Source organism: Schistocerca nitens, chromosome 6 (assembly GCF_023898315.1).
Source record: "Schistocerca nitens isolate TAMUIC-IGC-003100 chromosome 6, iqSchNite1.1, whole genome shotgun sequence".
Classification (NCBI taxonomy): Eukaryota; Metazoa; Arthropoda; class Insecta; order Orthoptera; family Acrididae; genus Schistocerca; species Schistocerca nitens.
Window position 1 is genome coordinate 598893884 of NC_064619.1, and position 22235 is coordinate 598916118.

General features: G+C 42.3%; 1 protein-coding gene across 4 annotated transcripts in view; it reads left to right on the forward strand.

The window, feature by feature from the left end:
- The window catches only part of LOC126263167 (monocarboxylate transporter 2-like), a 257848-nt gene that overhangs the window by 187536 nt on the left and 48077 nt on the right, over positions 1–22235 (forward strand). For 3 of the 4 annotated variants that reach the window (XM_049960214.1, XM_049960212.1, XM_049960213.1), the window contains 3 exons: positions 6168–6265; positions 10742–10868; positions 15122–15265. The exons of the other annotated variant lie outside the window; for it this stretch is intronic. In XM_049960214.1, coding sequence (XP_049816171.1) covers positions 6176–6265; positions 10742–10868; positions 15122–15265 — 361 coding nt within the window. In that variant the 5' untranslated portion in view covers positions 6168–6175. The remainder of the gene's footprint in view (positions 1–6167; positions 6266–10741; positions 10869–15121; positions 15266–22235) is intronic. 4 annotated transcript variants of the gene reach the window in all.

A 22235-nucleotide genomic window follows, 5' to 3' on the forward strand; every position in this document is an offset into this window, starting at 1 on the left:
AAACTTCTGCTTGATGGTTTCCTGTGTCCATTTTATCGCTGAGAAGCATCTTCGGAAATACACTTCCGTTAATGTTTTATTACACTTGGGTCATTATGCTCTTTATTTGATCGAACGTTTAATTGCAATTTTCCAGAATTGATCGTTTGTCTCCTGTTGTAATTACTTATTAACATTTCATTTACTATTTCACTTCAAGGCCAGAACTAACAGACGATTTGTTTCTCAAAACAGCATCCCCCCCCCCCCCCCCCCCCCGGGGAATGCGTGTAGGTACTGTTTGTTTCATTTTCTTTTCGACCACCATATTTTTCTCATCTGGTTATCCCAATTCAGATACATAATTTGTAAAACTCTAACCAACTACTACATTTTAAAAATAATACTGTGAAGAAAGCCAAGCATTTATGGTTCATCATTTCCAAAACTGACAAAAGGAAGGTGCAATTAAAATTAGTTTCATAGATCACACCTTCAATAATTTAATCATCTGTATTAACTGAGAGAGAGATTGGGGAAAAAGCTATATCAGCTAGTCAACAAAAATGTGGTCAAGAAACGGAACGTAATTCGTTGATGTATGGGTGAAACTCGTATGTAAAAGTACACCCTGAATGTTGCCGTGAAAGTAACACAATGCTGGTCAAAGGAACTAATCGGAAGTAAACCAATTTCGTTTCACTCATGTGTGTCATCATTGCAATAAACTATTAAGAAATTTAATACAAAGAACTAACTCTGACTTTCCACGGGTACATTGGACATTTGAGAGCACCGGATGAGGGATATGGCCTACCAGACACCTCATATTTGGAACTACTGGGTCGCCAAAAGGAAGTTGGCCAGGAAAATATGTACAAGATTGTGATAAATCCTGTATAAAATACGAAAGATACGTGCTTCTTATTTTTATCATGTTGTTCTACCAAGAGATGACAGAAGAATCACTTAACAAGATTGTAAGAAAACAAGTTACAGTAGTTAATGAATGAGTATATTCGCATAGTCTGTCATCTTCGGTCAATTAATCCATAAACTGATGAAGTAGGTTTGGTGAAAAAATCTATTGTGATTCGGAAACCGAATTATGCAGCTATTGTCCAGCAAAACAATAAGGATCCTCTGGTGTACAGTGTCGAGAGTTCTTGAGTTCAGGCTTAACCAGGACGAAAACACTTGTACCATCCGATGGTTCTGATTTCTGCAAGACAGTAGTGGTTCTGGTTCAGAGTGACATCATCCCATCTTGTGTTAGGCTGCTATTGAATTATGGGCACAATAGTGAGTATAAGAATGGATGTAACTTTCAGGTGGAGCAGTTACGAGGACTCTAGACTCTTAGTTTGCAAGTGCGAACAAAGAATCTTCTACTAATTGTAATTTACGTCTTCCATGCTTACATAAATCAGTTGAGGTGAATGCCTCGATTGGTGATTTCATCTGAACAAGTGCTCCGTTTTTAATGACCACGATATCACCGGTATTGTTAACTTCTGAAATTCTTTTAAATCTGCCCTCGTTTCCATGATACATAACTTTCATTAAAGCACAACAGAAGAAAAGAGAATGATTTTAAATGATGACTTCAGCTGACAATTCCATAATATGTTTCCAAATCGTACAATGATCAATTTTTGGTCTTCTGAAAAAATGAACTAGAGAGTGGTCAGCTGCACTGAAGTCTATATGTCCGCAGCTACGATATGAAAAAGCTGACGGCGGCCTCTATGGCCACATGATTCCGCTAAGTGCTTATAGAGGTAGAGGTTTTTCCTCAAAAGAATTGCCAGCCAGCTTAGATGATGTTCTAGAGGCTGCCAGAATGTAGCACCTCCCACACTTTATCTTGTGAACAATATTACAGACTATTTTATATCTGATTTCTCTTTGTCGTCGATCTTCTAACCTTCTGCTACACGTTTTGGGAACATCAGCACGTTCCATCACCTTGGTCCAGCAGTATACTGTTTGGGAAAATGGGTTTAACGATCATGTTAAACATTGGACTTTTATGGAATCATGACCTCTAAAGCTGAAACGTGAAAGTCATATGTACAGTGATGAAAGTTCGAAAAATAGTTTTGTGTATCTTATTGTGGGCGCTCCACACTATCTGAGTGGCGATTTCCACTGGATTATCACATATACTATACTGATGTGAAGCTTCATGCCCACTGGGGACGTCAAATGTTGACCAACGCAAAGCCATTAACATTCATTAAACGGGTTCAGCTCTTGAAAGGAGAAAAGATCTTTCCAAACAGTTTGACATGATAGTGCAAAAAAGGAAGGAAGTTCGTGTCTTATCGTCCCATAAATTCGAGGGCATAGATATGAAACACCATTTCACGCTAAACAAAAATATACGAGTAAATCAGCCTCATTCTTTTCAAAGGAAGCATCCTGGTATTCGCTACAATCTGGTCGGGGTTTTGAGTCCAGCATCCGCCAAATACAAATTCTGTACTGTTCGTAGCTGATGTCGCGATACGTGGTAGATGGGGACTAACTTATTATGAGCTGACTCTGAAAAACTGTCGATGGAATGGCATCACGCAGATCACGATGCAGTAAAATATTCATAACTGTGGCACCAATATGGGAAGGTATATTAAGCGTCTTTTGGAATCCTATAGACGTTTTGGCTGTGCAATGTATCAGCATCATGAAGAAATCATGTCTTTGACGAGTTCACCCATGCACTTGCATGACAATAAAAGACTATGCACCGAAGCCTTAACAGCTATGTCAATGCGAAACGTAGATGGGAAGTTTTACCGAATCTGTCTTATAGCAAGTCCATTGCTGCCACTTAAGGAAACTCCACATGGTGGTCGCCTTGAAGGTGTGGAAACTTCCAAATTTAACGCATTGTTTACTAAGATGAATTACAAATTAAAATCGGTAGAGATAATATTGAAAAGCAAACAAATAATCACAACGATTGTGACTGATCTGTGCACTTCTTTTCGTTTTTAGGGATCGGTACTTCAATACGTGAAAACGGAACCTTTGCTGTCCGTCTGTCTGTCGGTCTGTTAATGTCCCTTTTTCTCAGGAAGGGGTAGAGGTATCATGCTGGAATTTCTCAAATACAAGTGTACGGTTCCTTGGGGAATAAAAAATTTGAGCTTTTAAGTCAATACAATGAAAAGATACGGCATTTATGCCACATATTTTGATACCTGAAAACTCAGTATTGGTGCTTCCCGTGACTGAGAACCATGAGATATGACAAGAAGCAAAGTTTCACAGTACAAGCAAAGAAAAATTCCTAAAATAGTTTTTTGTAACTATATCACATAAAAAAATATTTTTTTGCCATTTATTGTCCATCTGTCTCTTTGGTTGTCTGTTTTCCTCATGAACAGGAAGGGGTGTAAAGTTGAAATTAGTGTCAAATACGTAGGTCTACAGTCCTTTACGACGCAAAAACTAAGCCTGTAAGTCACTGCAGTCAAAAGATGTGGCTATGTTTGTCACATATTTTGATGCTTGCAAACTGATCAAAACCTATACATGAACTGTCTGTGTACATAATCAAGTGCCTGTGAAACCCTCAGAGCGCGATTCTTACTCTTACGTGTACCGCTTTATCTTTCTTTTTTTTTTTCCTATAAGAAATGCCAATGCGCTTACCACAGTGGTAATACCGATTCCCGTAATATCACAAGTTAAGAACAATCGGGTTTAGGTAGTACATGTTGTATGTATGTTAACTGGGGACCTAGGAACGACGGAGACGCTCCGTCCCAGCCGCAGCCGCAGTGGCCCACAACCCCACGACGACTACCGCAGTCCTCTTCACCCCTCCGCGGCCCCCGGTGGACCCCCCCCCCCCAAAAAAAAAAGAACGTCTCACACCAGACGAGTGTAAACCCTATGTTTGCGTGGTAGAGTAATAGTGTACGCGTACGTGAAGAACTTGTTTGCGCAGGAATCGCCAACATAGTGTAGCTGAGGCAGAATAAGGGGAACCAGCCCGCATTCGCCGAGGCAGATGGAAAACCGCCTAAAAACCATCCATAGACTGACCTGCTCACCGGAACTCGACACAAGTTCGCTGGGCGGATTCGTGCCGGGGCCCAGGCGCTCCTTCCCACTCCGGAAAGCCGTGCATTAGATCGCACGGCCAACCGGGCGGGATGGCTAGTACTTACAAGGAGAGGCCGCCAATTGTGAAATTCAGGTTCGATTCATACTGCGCATAATAAAAGCTCATGGCCAGAGGTGTAATGTGGCAAAGCACCAAGATGCACTTCACAGCCGTTGTCGAGAAAATCGACGGTTAAAAGAAACCGTTCCGGTGAAATACTCTCTACGATTTACAATTTCCTACGGCGTCGTGGCGCAGCGGTAAGCGCTCGGGTTCGCAATCCGAAGGTCGCCGGATCGAATTACGTGCCATGCACTTTTTTTTTAGTATTTTTTTTTTGTAATTCAATATATATATATATATATATATATATATATATATATATATATATATATATATATATAAAATTCCCGGCAATCAGTTGCAACAATTATGCATTTAATAAGTTGTTGAAAGTCGTTTGTCGTGGAAAAACTGGCGACTTCGAACATGATTATGTTTTCCGCAAACAAAGTTGTATTTCACAAATGTTATTAATTGTCTTCATAATGTTTACACGTGTAGTTAACGGAAGACGTAGAAACGATATTCCGAAACGAATACATATAATGTAAGTCAAACGTTCGAATTAGAGTAGAGACCCCACGATATATATATATATATATATATATATATATATATATATATATATATATATATATATATATATATATATATTTGAATTAAAAAAACAAATACTAAAAAAAATGTTGCATGGCGCGAGATTCGATCCGGGGACCTTTGGATTACGAACCCGAGCGCTTACCGCTGCGCCACGACGCTGCAGGAAATCATTAATCGTAGAGAGTATTTCACCACAACGGTTTCTTTTAACTGTCGATTTTCTCGACAACAGCTGAGAAGTGCATCTTAGTGCTTTGCCACATTACACCTCTGGCCATGAGCTTTTATTATGCGCAGTATGAATCGAATCTGAATTTCGCAATTGGCGGCCTCCCCTTGTTAGATGGGTCACCTTCCGTGTCTGTCGAGTACTGTTGGTAAGCGGCCTGCAGTCAGCCCTTGTGAGCCCAATTGAGGAGCTACTTGGTAGCGGAGTAGCGGCAGCGGTCACGAAAACTGACAACGGCAGGGAGTGCAATGTACTGACCATATGTCGCTCTGTATCCGCATCCGGCGAAGCCTAAGTCTGAGAATGACACGGCAGCCGGTCGATACAGCTGTGCCTTCAAGGGCTAAGGGCTGTTCGGAAAGTGTTGGTCTGTTTCTTCTTCTATGAGCAATAAATCTGGACTGTTTGACCCATGCGAGCACTCTTTATGATATGCCTGTAGTCAAATTATTTTTAATCCCCGTTCTAACCCATTTCGTGCCAGTACAAGATATGGCAATTAAATGAATACATTGTGCCTATAAGTGCAGGGCTATTCATTACTACCTCCAAGTTCCCAGATGATGATTGCACGTAACGTACAAGACATACAGAAAAATGACACCTGTCACTGGAGAAATTCGTAATGTGCGTCGTGTCGTGGGGTAATTCCAGAGTACGTTATTAGGGGAAAGCGCGTTTGAATATATAGACGAATCATTCGCTGCATATTGTGAGATTTAATTAGTTCGCGTCTGCTGCGTCACGAACGGTGGCCATGTTGAGAATCTGTAATGTGCGTTAAAAATTATAGAGATGTTCTAGCCACTGACATGTGTCTAATTTCATGTAGTCGTCTCCTGAAATCCAGGAGGTATTTAAGAGCAACCACGTGTTTCATTGTTTGGTGTTAAATGAATGCTGTTTCTGCAACGTGACAATTGCCCGAACTATTTTTACAAGTGTTTAGTGACATTGCATATTTTAGATCACAGATTTAAATTTGTGTAACACTTACTAGCAGTAGTTTAATATTCAATATTTAGTTTTAAGTATTATGTAACATAGCATGTGGAACTGAAAATACCATATAATAATTTTATGACTAGCTGCAGACATACTTACTGAACGCACTAGGGAAGTTATCTTGCAACTATTACTCATTCAACAGTAACGGTTATTGATGTATTTTTTTTTCAGATGTGAAGATGACTGCAATGAAAACGGCTGAGTACGAAATCGTTCCACCCGATGGAGGCTGGGGCTGGATGATTGTCTTGGGGGTCGCCCTAAATTACGTAAGTACTGCCTGACACCTGAACAGTTTAGCTAATTATTATCCACTTCTGAAATCAGGACAATTATGGTTCGTTATGGGATAGGTGGAGAACATTTAGTGGCTAATGAAAGCAGCCATAACTTTACGATAGCCAAACAGTGAATTAAAAACTTTGCCCATACCAGTTCTAAAATGAGCATCTATTTATTAATTATCTTAGCTCATTATAGACGAGAGGTAGTCACAAAACTTAATTTGTCGCCTCGAAGAAAGTGAAGTAATTAATATTATGTTGGTACAAGTGTGCAGTCCTGGCACACATCTAAATTCTCGCGCCACAGTGCCGCAGCACTTAGCTAGACGAGAAAAAAAGGAGCCTAAGCTCAATGATAAAGTCATGTAATTCGTTTTCTTCGTTTGAAGGGGAAAACGCTGCAACATTCCACACTGGCGAGGGAACCGCGCCTACTCGTCATCACAGATTTACAAAATTGTGGCTTGGGCGGAAAATAGTGACAGAAGAGGGAGCGTTAAGAAAAAAAATTGCGTTTCTAGATCGGGTCTTACAAGGCACGAGCCATTTGTGTCACCGTAGTTTCCAGGTAGCGGTTGGCACAGGAGGAAAGAGTACAGAACGGTAATCCGATAGTCGTAGTGTCGAGTTTCTACGCGGATACATTATGTTTCTTTGTTTGTTTTCAATTTTTATGTTATACACACTGCAAATCAACCAAAATAGTGCTGAGTACGATTCACTTATTAGTGTATTGTGTGTGTACTGAACCGGGGACCCAGAAACGATGGAGAGGCTTCGGCCTGCCGTAGTCCTCAGTTGTTCACAACCCCACAACAGGCCACAGCAGTCCACCAACCCCGCCCCCGCCCCACACCGAACCCAGGCTTATTGTGCGGTTCGGCCCGTAGTGGACCCCCCCATAGAACGTCTCATACCAGACATGAGTAACCCCAAATGTTTGCGTGGTAGAGTAATTATGGTGTACGCGTACGTGCAGACTGTTTGCGCAGTAATCGCCGACGTAGTTTAACTGAGGCGGAATAAGGGGAATCAGCCAGCATTCGCCGAGGCAGATGGAAAACCGCCTAAAAACCACCCACAGGCTGGCCGGCGCACCAGACCTCGACACTAATTCGCCGAGCGGATTCGTGCCGGGGACCGGTACGCCTTCCCGCCGCGGAATTACTTATTAGTACTTTCATGGAAGACATGCAACTAAATATAGATTCCTGCGAAAATGAAGACATGAAAAAAATAAATAAGAAACGACACTTTCATACGAGTTAACGAAAACAGCTGCTAGACAAATGAGACCACATTGTATTATTTTTAATCTCTGTAGACCTATGTTGCCATCGTTTCACTGACCATGTATGTCTATTCATTCTAGGGCAAATGCCTTTATTCTTTAAGTTTGTTTCGTCTAACCTCTAAAGATAACTTTTCGGAAAGCTTTATACAGTTTTTATGAACTGAGAGAGCGGCATTAAAATCGTTGTCAAGTACAGGTTAGATACAACGAGAAATCGTTTTGCAGATGATGTTTCCAGTTTGACACACCGTGCGACTGTAAAATCTCATAATTACACCGTCCACTAAAAAGCCTTCATATCATGTTACTGGCCACGACTGTTGTAACAATAAGTTTAAGGGACGATCGAAAAGCTTCAGTTCGTAGGCCGTGCAGTCCAGAATTGGAACGCCCCTTAGGAAAAATCACCGAGGGCACTGAGACAATCGCCCCACTGACGCACCTGGAAGATGATACCCGTTTGATAAAACACAGTGTCCTACTGTGTCAACAAATTCATAACTGCCCGCTGATCATCCTCTTCCGACAGGAATCGTCGACCCTTCAAGGACTCTTTTAAAGGACGGGAGGTGTAATAATCGCATGAGGAGAGATGAGGACTATAGGGCGGATGCAAGAGTGTCTCCCATTTCGATAAGGCTGGCCTCTCGGATCTACCGGTTCTTGTGCCGCGTCGCGACGAGCACGGAACTTGGAGCAACATTCCACAGTGGTGTTTTTCGGACCCGTACGCATTCTCCAATCTCTAGTGGGTGTCTACCGGTGTTCGTCTTTCAGCAGCTAAGAAATAGTAATAGCACATTGATCCTGTTTGGACGTATTTGGTAATTATGTTGCCATAGTTCACGTTTCTGCAGTTACTGCGCGCAGTAATAGGAAGGGGCAGGGGGGGGGGGGAGTCGGAGTCTTACTTATATGATGGCGTAAAAAAAGTTTTATTATTTTGCAAAATTTTGCAGATATGTAAATAAAATACAAACCCACTAAATATAACACAAATGTAAGAGAATTTAAATCCAAGGTGTCTTGCAAGAGGTGGAATTTTCAGGTAACTTTTTCCAATGTTTACGAATGTTCCCAGAAAATTTTACCTAAACATACAAATTTATTTTCTAGGCGTCACTGTTTCTTTGTGACATAGGACCACTTAATTTATTCTGCGGTATGTGAATCTCACTACAATCTGGATGACTCGATGTCATTGGCATTGACACTTGATGAATGGCTCTGAGCACTATGCGACTTAACTTCTGAGGTCATCAGTCGCCTAGAACTTAGAACTAATTAAACCTAACTAACCTAAGGACATCACACACATCCATGCCCGAGGCAGGATTCGAACCTGCGACCGTAGCGGTCACGCGGTTCCAGACTGAAGCGCCTTTAACCGCACGGCCACACCGGCCGGCCACTTGATTAATGTAACTGCCACGAAAATTTAGGAATTTATAAAAAAGTCGGCGTCTCTGTTATATCGAATGATTTTCCAGCGGGCTCCTCTCTTAATTTTCAAAAATGGTTCAAATGGCTCTGAGCACTATGGGACTCAACTGCTGAGGTCATTAGTCCCCTAGAACTTAGAACTAGTTAAACCTAACTAACCTAAGGACATCACACACATCCACGCCCGAGGCAGGATTCGAACCTGCGACCGTAGCGGTCCCGCGGTTCCAGACTGCAGCGCCAGAACCGCGCTCTTAATTTTCAGAGGATCAATAACAATTAATTATGAAACTAAACGATACAACGATCAGGGCGTGGTAGTTAATGCCACTCCCAGCCGTCTGTTACGAAAACAATTATTCTTTAATAACCAAGATATTCAGTATTTCCGATAAATGTTGCGTTATTTCTACATTAAACACAGTGCGGTGAGTCTTGGATTCACAAAATAATCGCCCTCCGCAAATTATTGTGAGATTGTTCCTGAAATAAATTCATTCCGCTTTTCCATATGCAAGTTAACTGACAGCACGTGATTAATGGGAAACGAGCTTCGGATGTGTGACACACTGTACCAATAACACAGCGATTTATCATATGTTCGACACTCGAGAGAAAATCACCGTTTGCTCGTTGTTTACGTCTCTCAATCTATGGCTGTTAAATATAAATACAGATCTGTCATTATACATAGTCTCTTGAAAGGCGGCAGCCACCACAGAGCTCCAAAAAAGTATGCAATCAACTACTGCCTCTATTCTTTTCTTTTTTATTTTGAAAGAGTTCTAAGTGAAACTTGAATAGCAAAAATACTGTATCGATACAGGGTAAACAAAGGCTGGCGTAACTGTAACGTTCAACAATCATTGTATTAGTCGACCTCAGTATTATTGCATTTGGGAGTTAAGGCGGTTCGATCGAAGTATCCCTAGTTTTTATCGTGGTTTTTGACGAGAATCACAGTGCGACGCATTTTCTTAAGACACCACCGTACTTGAAACTTCCTGGCAGATTAAAACTGTGTGCCCGACCGAGACTCGAACTCGGGACCTTTGCCTTTCGCGGGCAAGTGCAATACCAACTGAGCTACCGAAGCACGACTCAGGCCCGGTCCTCACAGCTTTATTTCTGCCAGTATCTCGTCTTCTACGTTCCAAACTTTACAGAAGCTCTTTCCCGCGAAAGGCAAAGGTCCCGAGTTCGAGTCTCGGTCGAGCACACAGTTTTAATCTGCCAGGAAGTTTCATATCAGCGCACACTCCGCTGCAGAGTGAAAATCTCATTCTCGAAACATCCCCCAGGCTGTGGCTAAGCCATGTCTCCACAGTATCCTTTCTTTCAGGAGTGCTAGTTCCGCAAGGTTCTCAGAAGAGCTTCTGTAAAGTTTGGAACGTAGGAGACGAGATACTGGCAGAAGTAAAGCTGTGAGGACCGGGCGTGAGTCGTGCTTCGGTAGCTCAGTTGGTATTGCACTTGCCCGCGAAAGGCAAAGGTCCCGAGTTCGAGTCTCGGTCGGGCACACAGTTTTAATGTGCCAGGAAGTTTCATATCAGCGCACACTCCGCTGCAGAGTGAAAATCTCATTCTGGACCATCGTACTTGTTTACGGTAGCGTCCCCACATGTTCCTAGTAACGGCCACAGGAGGCCGAGAGCAGTAATATTGTGGTCGGGGAGTGGACAATTTTGTGATGCCACTATTTATGTTTTATTGTTTCTCTGCAGATGACTAGCCAAGCCCTCATCTCCGTGTTCAGCGTGTTATTTGGAGACAAGCTGATCTCATTGGGGCACAAGACGACAAGTGCAGCCGTCATAATGAACGTCATGATGGCAGTCATGAACTTCTCTGGTGAGTGCGACCGATGATTGCGTTACTCTCTTGTTGTCTATGAGTTGCTTTCTTTTCTCGCTGTGTATGCTGTACGCAGGTGTAGGTTCGGCTATTTCTTGGATCTTAGCTATGTCACACTGGACTGAGAATGGGGTGAATCGAAGTTTCTTAACAGAATATGACAGTTTCGTCTTAAAACCAAGGGAAACTTCATCTATACCTTAGGTCAAAACTGAGAGTTTGATGTAATTCAATTTGATGTTGGGTTAATGGTGTCTCAGTCAAAGCTATGTGACCATAGTTGATCTACAACCTCTGTCTACTTGAGTAAGTAAAAATTTGGAATTTCTCCAAGTGAAATTCCGTATAGTCACTGCAGCAGCTTAGACAATCCAAAATTTGGGTTTAAGTATGTCAAATCGTTCCTTTTCTACCTGTTTTAGTATATTGAGCAAATAATCATAAACTTGTGTTGCTACATGCTGAATTCCTTTCTGAACCGTTGTCAGTTCCAATAACGGATAATAAAGTCCATATTTTCCTGTAGTGTTGTAGATATAGATATTACTGTTCTTCTCAAATTATGATAGATTATTTATGACGAATTTGGGGCAACAGCCTTGCCACAGTGGGTACATCGGGTCCCGTGAGATCACCAAAGTTAAGCGCTGTCGGGCGTGTTCGGCACTTGGATGGGTGGCCATCAAGCCGCCATGAGCTGTTGCCATTTTTCGGGGTCCACACAGCCTCATGATGCCAACTGAGGAGCTACTCGACAGAATAGTAGCGGCTCCGGTCAAAGAAAACCATCATAACGACCGGGAGAGCAGAGTGCTGACCCCACGCCCCTCCTATAGCACTGAGGATGACACGGCGGTCGGATTTCCCGATGGGTCACTTTTGGCCTCCGGACGGAGTGCATTTATGACGAATTTGAGTAGCGAACATTTGTATTGTGATGGTGCAGTTAAAATGCGTAACTCCTTGCAGGGGTAGCTACATGACAATTGCATGTGATCGTCACATGCTAATTTTACTGCTGGCTTTTGTGAAATCAGTGCTGTCTTTCAAAGTGGTGTGTTAATCCAGACAATTATCCCAAAAGCCATCACTGAGTGGAGATGTGCAAAAGAGGAGGATGATTCGTTTGTTTCCAAGGCTACACATTATATGAAGAGCAAAAGTAGCTGAACTTAACTGTTTAAATATGCTTCCTCCAGTTCAAGTTTTCATATATACATACACTAAAAAATTTGTTGTATTCTACCCTATTTAATAATTCCTGTTACTGAGGTGCATCAAATGTTCGTATGACTTTATCTGTTGTACAGAATTGCATAAGCGTGCTTTTTCAAAATTTAGGGTGAGTCCATTTTCAAATAAGCACTTCATAATTCCTTGAAAAACATCATTAACGATCTCTTCTGTTGTTTGCTCTATAATGGGATTTATTGTAATAGTAGTATAGTCTCCAAAAAGTACCGCTTCAGCTAGTTGAATGTTAAATGGAAATTCTTTCACATACACTGGGTGTCTCTCCAAAGAGTTGGCATGGGCATTTTCTCTGGCGTTTCGGCAAATCTTTTCAGTTTTGTTTTTGCGTTGTGTAGCTGCAGTCAGCTCAAACAGTTACTGCTCATCACGTGTTCCATGTGACGCACATTGTCAACAAGAAGCGTCGATTTGTTTCCCGTTAAAAAACAAAATTCAATCGGAATTTTACATACACGTTGATAGAGCGCTCCAAAATTAATCTAATCCGATATTTGTTTCATCAATGTGATTAACAGGAACAGTAAAACACGAAGAACAAACAGCAAACCTGCAGCGACTCAGCAGCTCTGCATGCATAGCTGTAGCATTCAGCGCGGGCCGGCTTTCACTGCTGGAGTACCGGTTATTCTTCGAGTTTCATCCCTGTTAATACACTCGGGATAAAAATTATCGCTCTGCACTAATCTTGGTCCCCTATGTCGAATGCGCAAGTACAATTCCACTTTAAAAATAATTTTGTTTGTAACTGGAACAAAACAGACACTTTGCATTTGACACTGGGCCTCGCACGATAGATGTGATGAGCAGAATTTGTTTGGACTGACTCCACCTAGACAATGCAAAAACAAAATTGCAATTACCTGCCTAATCGGTGAGGAAAATGCGATTGACGATTACTGAGAGAAATAAACCTGTATAAGGAATAGGGGTGAACCCAAAATTGAAGCTTGTGGGACTCCCTTTGCGATTTCTCCCCAACCACTAAAATTTTCTACCTTTCCAGCACTGTCTGAATTATTTAGCACAACTTTCTGCATTCGATTTGCTAAGTAAGAGTCAAACAAATTCTATGTAAAAACAATCCATTTCACAACACTTGATTTTCTCGAAGAGTGTAACATAATCGACTTGCCTTGGAAAGATCACAGTAAGTGCTAACTGGGGATATTTTATAATATAACGCATGTAATATTTGCTGAGTAAATGTATAAATAGCAAACTCCATCGAGTAACCTTTCTGAAATCCAAATTGGGATATGCTAGGTAAATTGTTTCTACTTAAACGTGAGACTTCTCTTGAGTACATTACTGTTTCGAACATTCTGGAAAAAGATCTGAGTAAGGAAATTGGACTTTTTTATAAGGAGGTTTAACATTTTATTCTGTCTCCGGAAAATTCGTGGGTCCAGTGATTATTACATATATCCCCAAAGATGGTAGTTGTTAGAATAACTTTTTATAATTCTGTTTTAAGTCTCATCAACACCATATTATCATTTTTTACAATTTTTATAATTCTTCTAATTTCAGTGAAGGATGTTGGTACTTCTTGTTGCTTCAAGTTTTGTGGAATGATATTTTTAATATATCCTGCTGCTTCTTCTACTGAACCATTATGGTGCTAAATTTAGAAAGCTATTGTTAAAACTGCTCACAACTTGTGAATTATCAGTCACCACATTGTTATTTAGTTTAATTATTAGGATATATCTTGTGTATTGACTGGTTGTCCTCTCTCCGATTTGGCAATATCAAAGATAATTTTTATTTTATTATCTGGGTTATTAATTTATGTCACGGCATACAGAATTCTTGACTTGTTAATAACTTTCCGTAAAATACCACAGTATGTTTTGTTGTAGGGATGTAATGTTTGACCTTGACTTATTCTGGCCTATATATCTCTTCCTCTTACATGACGTTTTAGTTACCTTATCTACCTATGACTTACTGGTTTCTCTAATGGAATTTAATGGATAGGTGGTTTGGAAAGTTACTTTCAAATATTGATACAAATTGACCATGGAATAAATTGAATTTGACATTAGCATCTCTTTCTGTGCACACCTGATGCCATACCACATCTTTAACTTATTCTTAAAGGACTGTATTCCATTCTCAGTAATAAGCCTCACTGCTTTGTATGAACCTACCCCAGGGCTTTGAGATTTTTTGTTGTTTATTTCTATTACCTGTGAGTCATCATTACAAATATTACAGGAAAGGAAATTAACAGCAGCAGTAAATTACAAGACAGCTTATAGCATAGGAATTTCAAATCTATACGGTACTGTAATACAATACAAAGTGACAGCGTCCACTGCTGATATATATGGATACAATAGCCAAATTTTTATACCAGAAATAAACAAAATTATAAAAAAACAAAAAAAATATTATGCAACTTTCCGGATGGTCTGAAGATGCAAACTAACCGAAATGGATCCATCACAATAAAAACATTAAACTAGTATAACAGTAATCTGGATTTTTTTACACAATATCTATAAGAGATGTCTTCAAGACTGTGGGCCCATTGGATAATTAAATTGAGTTAATTCAGAGATAGATATTAAAAGTAGATTTTGGAACAATTTTATTGCCTTCGTCATTATAAGCCGCGTGATTATCCTGAGAATCGGATAAGAGAGAGTATCGCACCTATACACCCATACAAGTGACAATTTTTCCTCCCTCCATATGCTAAAGTAACAGGGCGTGGAGTACGTTGACTTGCGGAACGGATGTAGACAAGTTATCCTCGCCACCTGTTTTCGATGGAGTGTTCTAGTATGACATTACCTCAGCGATGGGGATAAAGACAAGCATATACTACGGAAAGCTAGTACACCTTAGTGTCTGTTCTATCATAATCTATATTTTCTGTAAATTTCAGATTTCTAATGTTTAAGGGCTATGAACGATACAATTTCATGTCGGAACACAATTCCTCTGTATAATTGTTTGATTTGAGTGGAAAATACGTGCCTTTCCAGGTCTGTTCACCGGACCGCTGCTGAAGAAGTTCTCGATGAGACAGGTGGCTGTCACTGGAGGGTGCTTTGTGGTGACCGGCCTGGTGCTCACCAGCTTCGCCAATTCCATCATCCACATCATCATCACCTACAGCATCTTTGTAGGTAAGAGAGATTCATCGTGATCAATACACTCAGGTATCAATGACACAATCGACTTCACAGTATTCAGAGTTGAAACCATTCCGCCATTTCAGAAAACCTAGGTCCAGATGTTAAGACCTGCTGCTGTAACTGCACTTACGTTCTTATTTTTCCAATGCTTTAATCAAGTTCCTCCATTCTCAAGTTCCTCTCTGTGTCTGCATGTCACTGTGACGTCCCGTCTTTTGTTTCTTTTTGTTCAATGTTTGCCTTTTTTATTTAAACATTTATAGATAATGTATTATTTACAATACAATGTTTCATTGTGCTACTTAGAAATCAGAGAGTGCCCGAAAATAGTTGTTACATCTGCATACAAACTTTAGGTATTATGTTGCGGCGAGGTTGTCTCTTTTATTTTCCTTTCCAGTGCAAAGTTACTTAACATTATATCGTAAGGACATCTAAATTAGCAAAAATCTTCAATTTGTAACAAAATTATCATTGCGAAAATATGTCTCATAACTACTCCCCATAGATATTCCTGATTTCAGATATTTTAAGAAGACGTATTACGTGCATAACTTCAACTACGTATATTCACGGAGTTGCACTATTAAGTACGCCATTTATTTCTTTAATCTCTTCTTAAGCATCGAGCACTGTATATACCAATAAACAACGTACGAAATGGTAAAGATAAAATATGTAGAAGTGGAAACTGGGTATAGGGAAAAGTATAACATGTAATATAACGGGATTCAGAAACATTTGACCAAAAACCGGCCACATCTAAAGGCTGCAGACTGTGTATAAGAAAATGTATAACATTTAATACAATGGGACTAAGATGTATTGGACTAAACGCCGGGTACGCCTAATGCATCTGGTTTAGCCTTCATGAAATCCTCAACAGTGCAGGTGCTTGGGCAGAGTTCACAGTGCCCAAACATACTGTACAGCAATGAGTCGCATGTCAACACAAGCACCGAAGTCAACATTACCTTCCTTCAATTGGGCCAACTGGAGGTGAATCGAGGAAGTACAGTACCACTGACGAAACTAAAATGAGCTCTAACATGGAAAGTAAGCGTTTCCGGACACATGTCCACATAACATATTTTCTTTCTTTGTGTGTGAGGAATGTTTTCTGAAAGTTTGGCCGTACCTTTTTGTAACACCCTGTATACGCGACTCCGCAGCTGGCTAGCACGACCATAATGGTGTAGTCCTTTCTGTCCCGGGTTTTGTAGCTCATATAATGCCTGCTACTCTGGGCACTATGTTGTTTATAGCAACTACTTTATGATTTGTGTTCATATAGTGTTTACTTAAGTGAGTGCTCAATCTGAGGTGCCACCCAAGTATTTTGTGGTTGCGCGATGCTCCGGCCGTAAAACCTCCCGTGATACTTGTAGTGTCTTTGACAACAGTATGTTAAGTGAAAAACATATGTTTGGCTCATCTAGAGATTCGGTTTGAGTTGGGTTTCCTTGTAGTAGGCAGCCAATGGCACAAGAGTTTCTCATAATTTCTTCTCCATGGTCTTAAAGTTATTTGCATGAGCTTAACACCACAGCCTTCTAGCAGTAATTTATCGTAGATCGCTTGAGCAACGAAAGGTACCAAGAGACTGGAAAAAAGCACAGGTCATTCCCGTTTTTAAGAGAGGCAATAAGACAGATCCACACAATTATAGATCTAAATCGTTGACGCCAATATGTTGTAGAATATGGAACATGTTTTATGTTCAAGAATGAAACGTTCTTGGAAAATGAACGTCTCCTCTATAAAAATCAGTATGGATTCTACAAACAGATCCTGCGAAACTCAGCTCGCTCTGTTCCACTATGAGATCCACAGCGCAGTGGACAAGGGCGCCCAGGTTTATGCCATGTTCCTTGATTTCAGTAAGGTATTTGACACCGTCCCGCATTGCCATTTAATAATTAATAAAAAAATACAAGCTTACGGAGTATCGGAGCAAACCTGCGATTGGATTCAAGACTTTCTTCCAGATAGAACTCAACATGTCATTCTTAACGGGGCTAAATCGACAAATTTAAAGGTAATGTCGGGAGTACCACAGGGAAGTGTGATAGGACCGTTGCTGCTTACAATGTACACTCCTGGAAATTGAAATAAGAACACCGTGAATTCATTGTCCCAGGAAGGGGAAACTTTATTGACACATTCCTGGGGTCAGATACATCACATGATCACACTGACAGAACCACAGGCACATAGACACAGGCAACAGAGCATGCACAATGTCGGCACTAGTACAGTGTATATCCACCTTTCGCAGCAATGCAGGCTGCTATTCTCCCATGGAGACGATCGTAGAGATGCTGGATGTAGTCCTGTGGAACGGCTTGCCATGCCATTTCCACCTGGCGCCTCAGTTGGACCAGCGTTCGTGCTGGACGTGCAGACCGCGTGAGACGACGCTTCATCCAGTCCCAAACATGCTCAATGGGGGACAGATCCGGAGATCTTGCTGGCCAGGGTAGTTGACTTACACCTTCTAGAGCACGTTGGGTGGCACGGGATACATGCGGACGTGCATTGTCCTGTTGGAACAGCAAGTTCCCTTGTCGGTCTAGGAATGGTAGAACGATGGGTTCGATGACGGTTTGGATGTACCGTGCACTATTCAGTGTCCCCTCGACGATCACCAGTGGTGTACGGCCAGTGTAGGAGATCGCTCCCCACACCATGATGCCGGGTGTTGGCCCTGTGTGCCTCGGTCGTATGCAGCCCTGATTGTGGCGCTCACCTGCACGGCGCCAAACACGCATACGACCATCATTGGCACCAAGGCAGAAGCGACTCTCATCGCTGAAGACGACACGTCTCCATTCGTCCCTCCATTCACGCCTGTCGCGACACCACTGGAGGCGGGCTGCACGATGTTGGGGCGTGAGCGGAAGACGGCCTAACGGTGTGCGGGACCGTAGCCCAGCTTCATGGAGACGGTTGCGAATGGTCCTCGCCGATACCCCAGGAGCAACAGTGTCCCTAATTTGCTGGGAAGTGGCGGTGCGGTCCCCTACGGCACTGCGTAGGATCCTACGGTCTTGGCGTGCATCCGTGCGTCGCTGCGGTCCGGTCCCAGGTCGACGGGCACGTGCACCTTCCGCCGACCACTGGCGACAACATCGATGTACTGTGGAGACCTCACGCCCCACGTGTTGAGCAATTCGGCGGTACGTCCACCCGGCCTCCCGCATGCCCACTATACGCCCTCGCTCAAAGTCCGTCAACTGCACATACGGCTCACGTCCACGCTGTCGCGGCATGCTACCAGTGTTAAAGACTGCGATGGAGCTCCGTATGCCACGGAAAACTGGCTGACACTGACGGCGGCGGTGCACAAATGCTGCGCAGCTAGCGCCATTCGACGGCCAACACCGCGGTTCCTGGTGTGTCCGCTGTGCCGTGCGTGTGATCATTGCTTGTACAGCCCTCTCGCAGTGTCCGGAGCAAGTATGGTGGGTCTGACACACCGGTGTCAATGTGTTCTTTTTTCCATTTCCAGGAGTGTATATAAATGGTCTAATAGAAAGCGTCGGATGCTCTTTAAGGCTATTCGCAGATGATGCAGTTGTCTGTACCAAAGCAGCAACCCCACAAGATAGTAAGAATTTGCTGAACGACCTGTAGAGAATTGATGAATGGTGCGGACTTTGACAGTTGACCCTGAACGTAAATAATGTAACGTATTGCGCATGCATAGGAAAAGAAATCCACTACTGTACAGCAACACTGTTGATGAGAAACAGCTGGAGACAGCGTCTGCCGCAAAATATCTAGGCGTAACTATCAAGAGCGAGCTTCAGTGGAACGCCCATGGAAAACAGGTAGTGGGAAAAGGAGACACCAGATCCATCGGAAAAATCTTAAGAAAATGTAACTCATCCAGGAAAGGAGTGACTTACAAGGCGCTTGTTCGACGATTATTGAGAGTTGTTCATCTATCTGGGATCCCTATCAGGTAGGACTGATAGAGGAGCCAACGAAGAGCGGCACGTTTCGTCACGGGATCATTTAGCTGGCGAGAGAGCGTTACGGTGATGCTAAACAAACTCCACTGGCAGACGTTACAAGAGAGGCGTTGTGCATCACGGAGGTATTTAGTGTTGAAATTTTGGGACAGCGCTTTTCAAGAGTCGGGCAACATATTACTCCCCCCCCCCCCCCTCCCCACCACATACATGTCACGCATTGACCACGAGGAGAAAATTCGAGAAATTAGACCCAATACAGAGACATACCGACAATCATTCTTCTCACGCACTATTCGCGAGCGAACAGAGTTGGAGGGATCAGATAGTGGTACCGAAAGTACCCTCCACCACACACCATTAGGTGGCTTGCGGAGTGTGATTTAGATGTACATAAAACTTTGAGAGTCTTCTGGTAGTTGCCGCTCAGTGGAGTAGATATTGAACACCAATGGCGCAGGACACTAAGCTCCGGGAACGCATTCTCCTGAGTTCTCCATCGGTTTCTTTGCCCTTAAAATCGATAAAGAATCATCTGTTTTGGATGAGATTCCTAAGCATTTGTGACATGCCATAATATATACTTAGTGCGTACACTTTCCGTAACTGCAGGCGGTGACTGACTGCGTTGTAGGCTGCTGATATTTCCATATAACACAGCCCCGCTGATTATTCTTTCCTCGAATCCATGCTCCATGAGTTGTGTCAGCTTCAGTATCTCTGTTGTGTAACAACGCCCGACGGCGGCTCGTCAAAATCTTCCCAGTATGCTACAATATTACAAAAATAACAAGAAATCAGATCACAAAAAATGTATTAAAATAAAAAGTTGTTGTTACTCAGTGACGAAAAATGAAGTACATACGTCGCTGCTTTCTGCTGCTGAATTTATGTTTAACTTTGGATATGAAACCCTCAGCGTCGATTGTTCTGCCTAACCCCCCCCCCCCCCCTCGGAATTCACGGCATGTGCAGATAAAAACTGAAATTTTTTTTCGCAAGGAAGAATACAATGATTCGAAGTATCTCGGGCATGATGCCGGATTGATCGCTGTGGGAAGAATTTTCGACAGCGTAAAGTGCCATCATCACGTTACTCCTGCTGATTGATGTCCTGGACCATTGAAAGTGATATATATATACCAGTCATCTCCCCCCTCCACTGACTGTGTATGGAACTGGACCGCTTCAGTGAAGTGTTCTAGAGAAACAGTTATAGCGACCGCCAAATCCGACCAGCCTTCAAGCAAAGGATCATACCACAGCCAACACCCGATGAAGTCCAACTGAAAAAGGTAGTCTACATTCTATATGCGAGCAATGTATATGGAAAAATCGGTAGAACATTACTACGAGAAAATATCAAATATGTTTACCACCCAACAGTAAAGACCAAATCCCTTTTAGGGACAGTAAAAGACGATCCGGGACTCCGGAAATCTGGACTGCATTACATATCATACAAATACGGAAATGCATTTGTCGCAGAAACTATTCACACAACTGAAAAAAGTTGCACGAAACACCGACCTCCAACAGCCCACAAAATCAGCAGCTGCTGAACACTGCCTTGAAACCAACCACAAAATGAAATACGAAGATACAAAAATTCTGCACAAGACATCCCACTATGGGACTGCAAGGAGGCTGTCGAAATCCAGCAACGTGAAAACTCATCAACAAGGACAATAGACTTCAACTTAGTGAAGCGTTGACTCCGGCACAGAAAGTTTTCCAGACGTAATGGAAACGAAACAGCGACCTTCGTGAAGGCGGGGCACAGCTGATGTGAGGACTGCAGCAGTTTTAGCATTGGCAGGGATGACGTCACATCAGAGCATGCGCAGTCGCACACAGACAGCTGCGTTTCCTCTCTGAGTGGTTCACAGCACGGCTGAAATCATTTTCAGCACTCGACAATGCGGTTTCTTCAAATGGTTCAAATGGCTCTGAGCACTATAGGACTTAACTGCTGTGGTTATCAGTCCCCTAGAACTTAGAACTACTTAAACCTAACTAACCTAAGGACATCACACACATCCATGCCCGAAGCAGGATTCGAACCTGCGACCGTAGCGGTCACGCGGTTCCAGACTGTAGCGCCTAGAAACGCACGGCCACTCCGGCCGGCAATGCGGTTTCTTGTTATCGCGTTGACAGCACTACAAAACATATTTTTGGCGGTCTCTTTTACATACCAGCACCAATTCGAGAAAAATCGCATAATTTTAATGCGGTTTCTGGCTCGCGTTCGAAGAGAAATGGCATAGCTTTAGTGTGATACGGTGTGCTGTAGCACTTTAGCACACGATCACTGGCCGCCACTGCATTTGCCTGTACTGAGGTCAGCTTTTTGTGAGTTCAGGAGAGGCTCAAATACTTCTGGCAGCCTGTTGGTATCGAGAAAGCTATGAAAATGGCATAGTAATGAAAGTGGTTTGTAGCTCTTAGGGTATTTGGGACTTTTCCAGGTTTTAGAATGGCTATGACCCGATACTTCCTCCAGATCTTTGGTATTTTTAACACTGGGTAACCACTTTTTGGTTGCGACACTGAAATTTTATATGTTCCAGGCATATTCCGTGAGAACCAGCTGCCTAGCGTGTTTTGCACTTACTGATTCGAGTTCTGTCATACTAAATATATCGGCTGTCTTTTTGTATGGTTCATTCTGTTATGTTATTTTTTATGTTCGTATTACGTTGGTCCAGGAACCTTCCCTTTTTTTCAGCTGATGCCCAATTTGATCTGATTTGACATTTGCATGTATGTTGGTTTTCGTGGAGTCACTGGCTAGGCGGTTAAAAAGTCTGTACACCTTGCGACAGCTTCGACCCTTAACAATTTCCTCCATTAACTTGCTCCATTCTTTCGATTTTCTTGAGATGATGAGATTGCTGTGCAATAGTCATACTGAATATATCGGCTGTCTTTTTGTACGGTTCATTCTGTTATGTTATTTTTTATGTTCGTATTACGTTGGT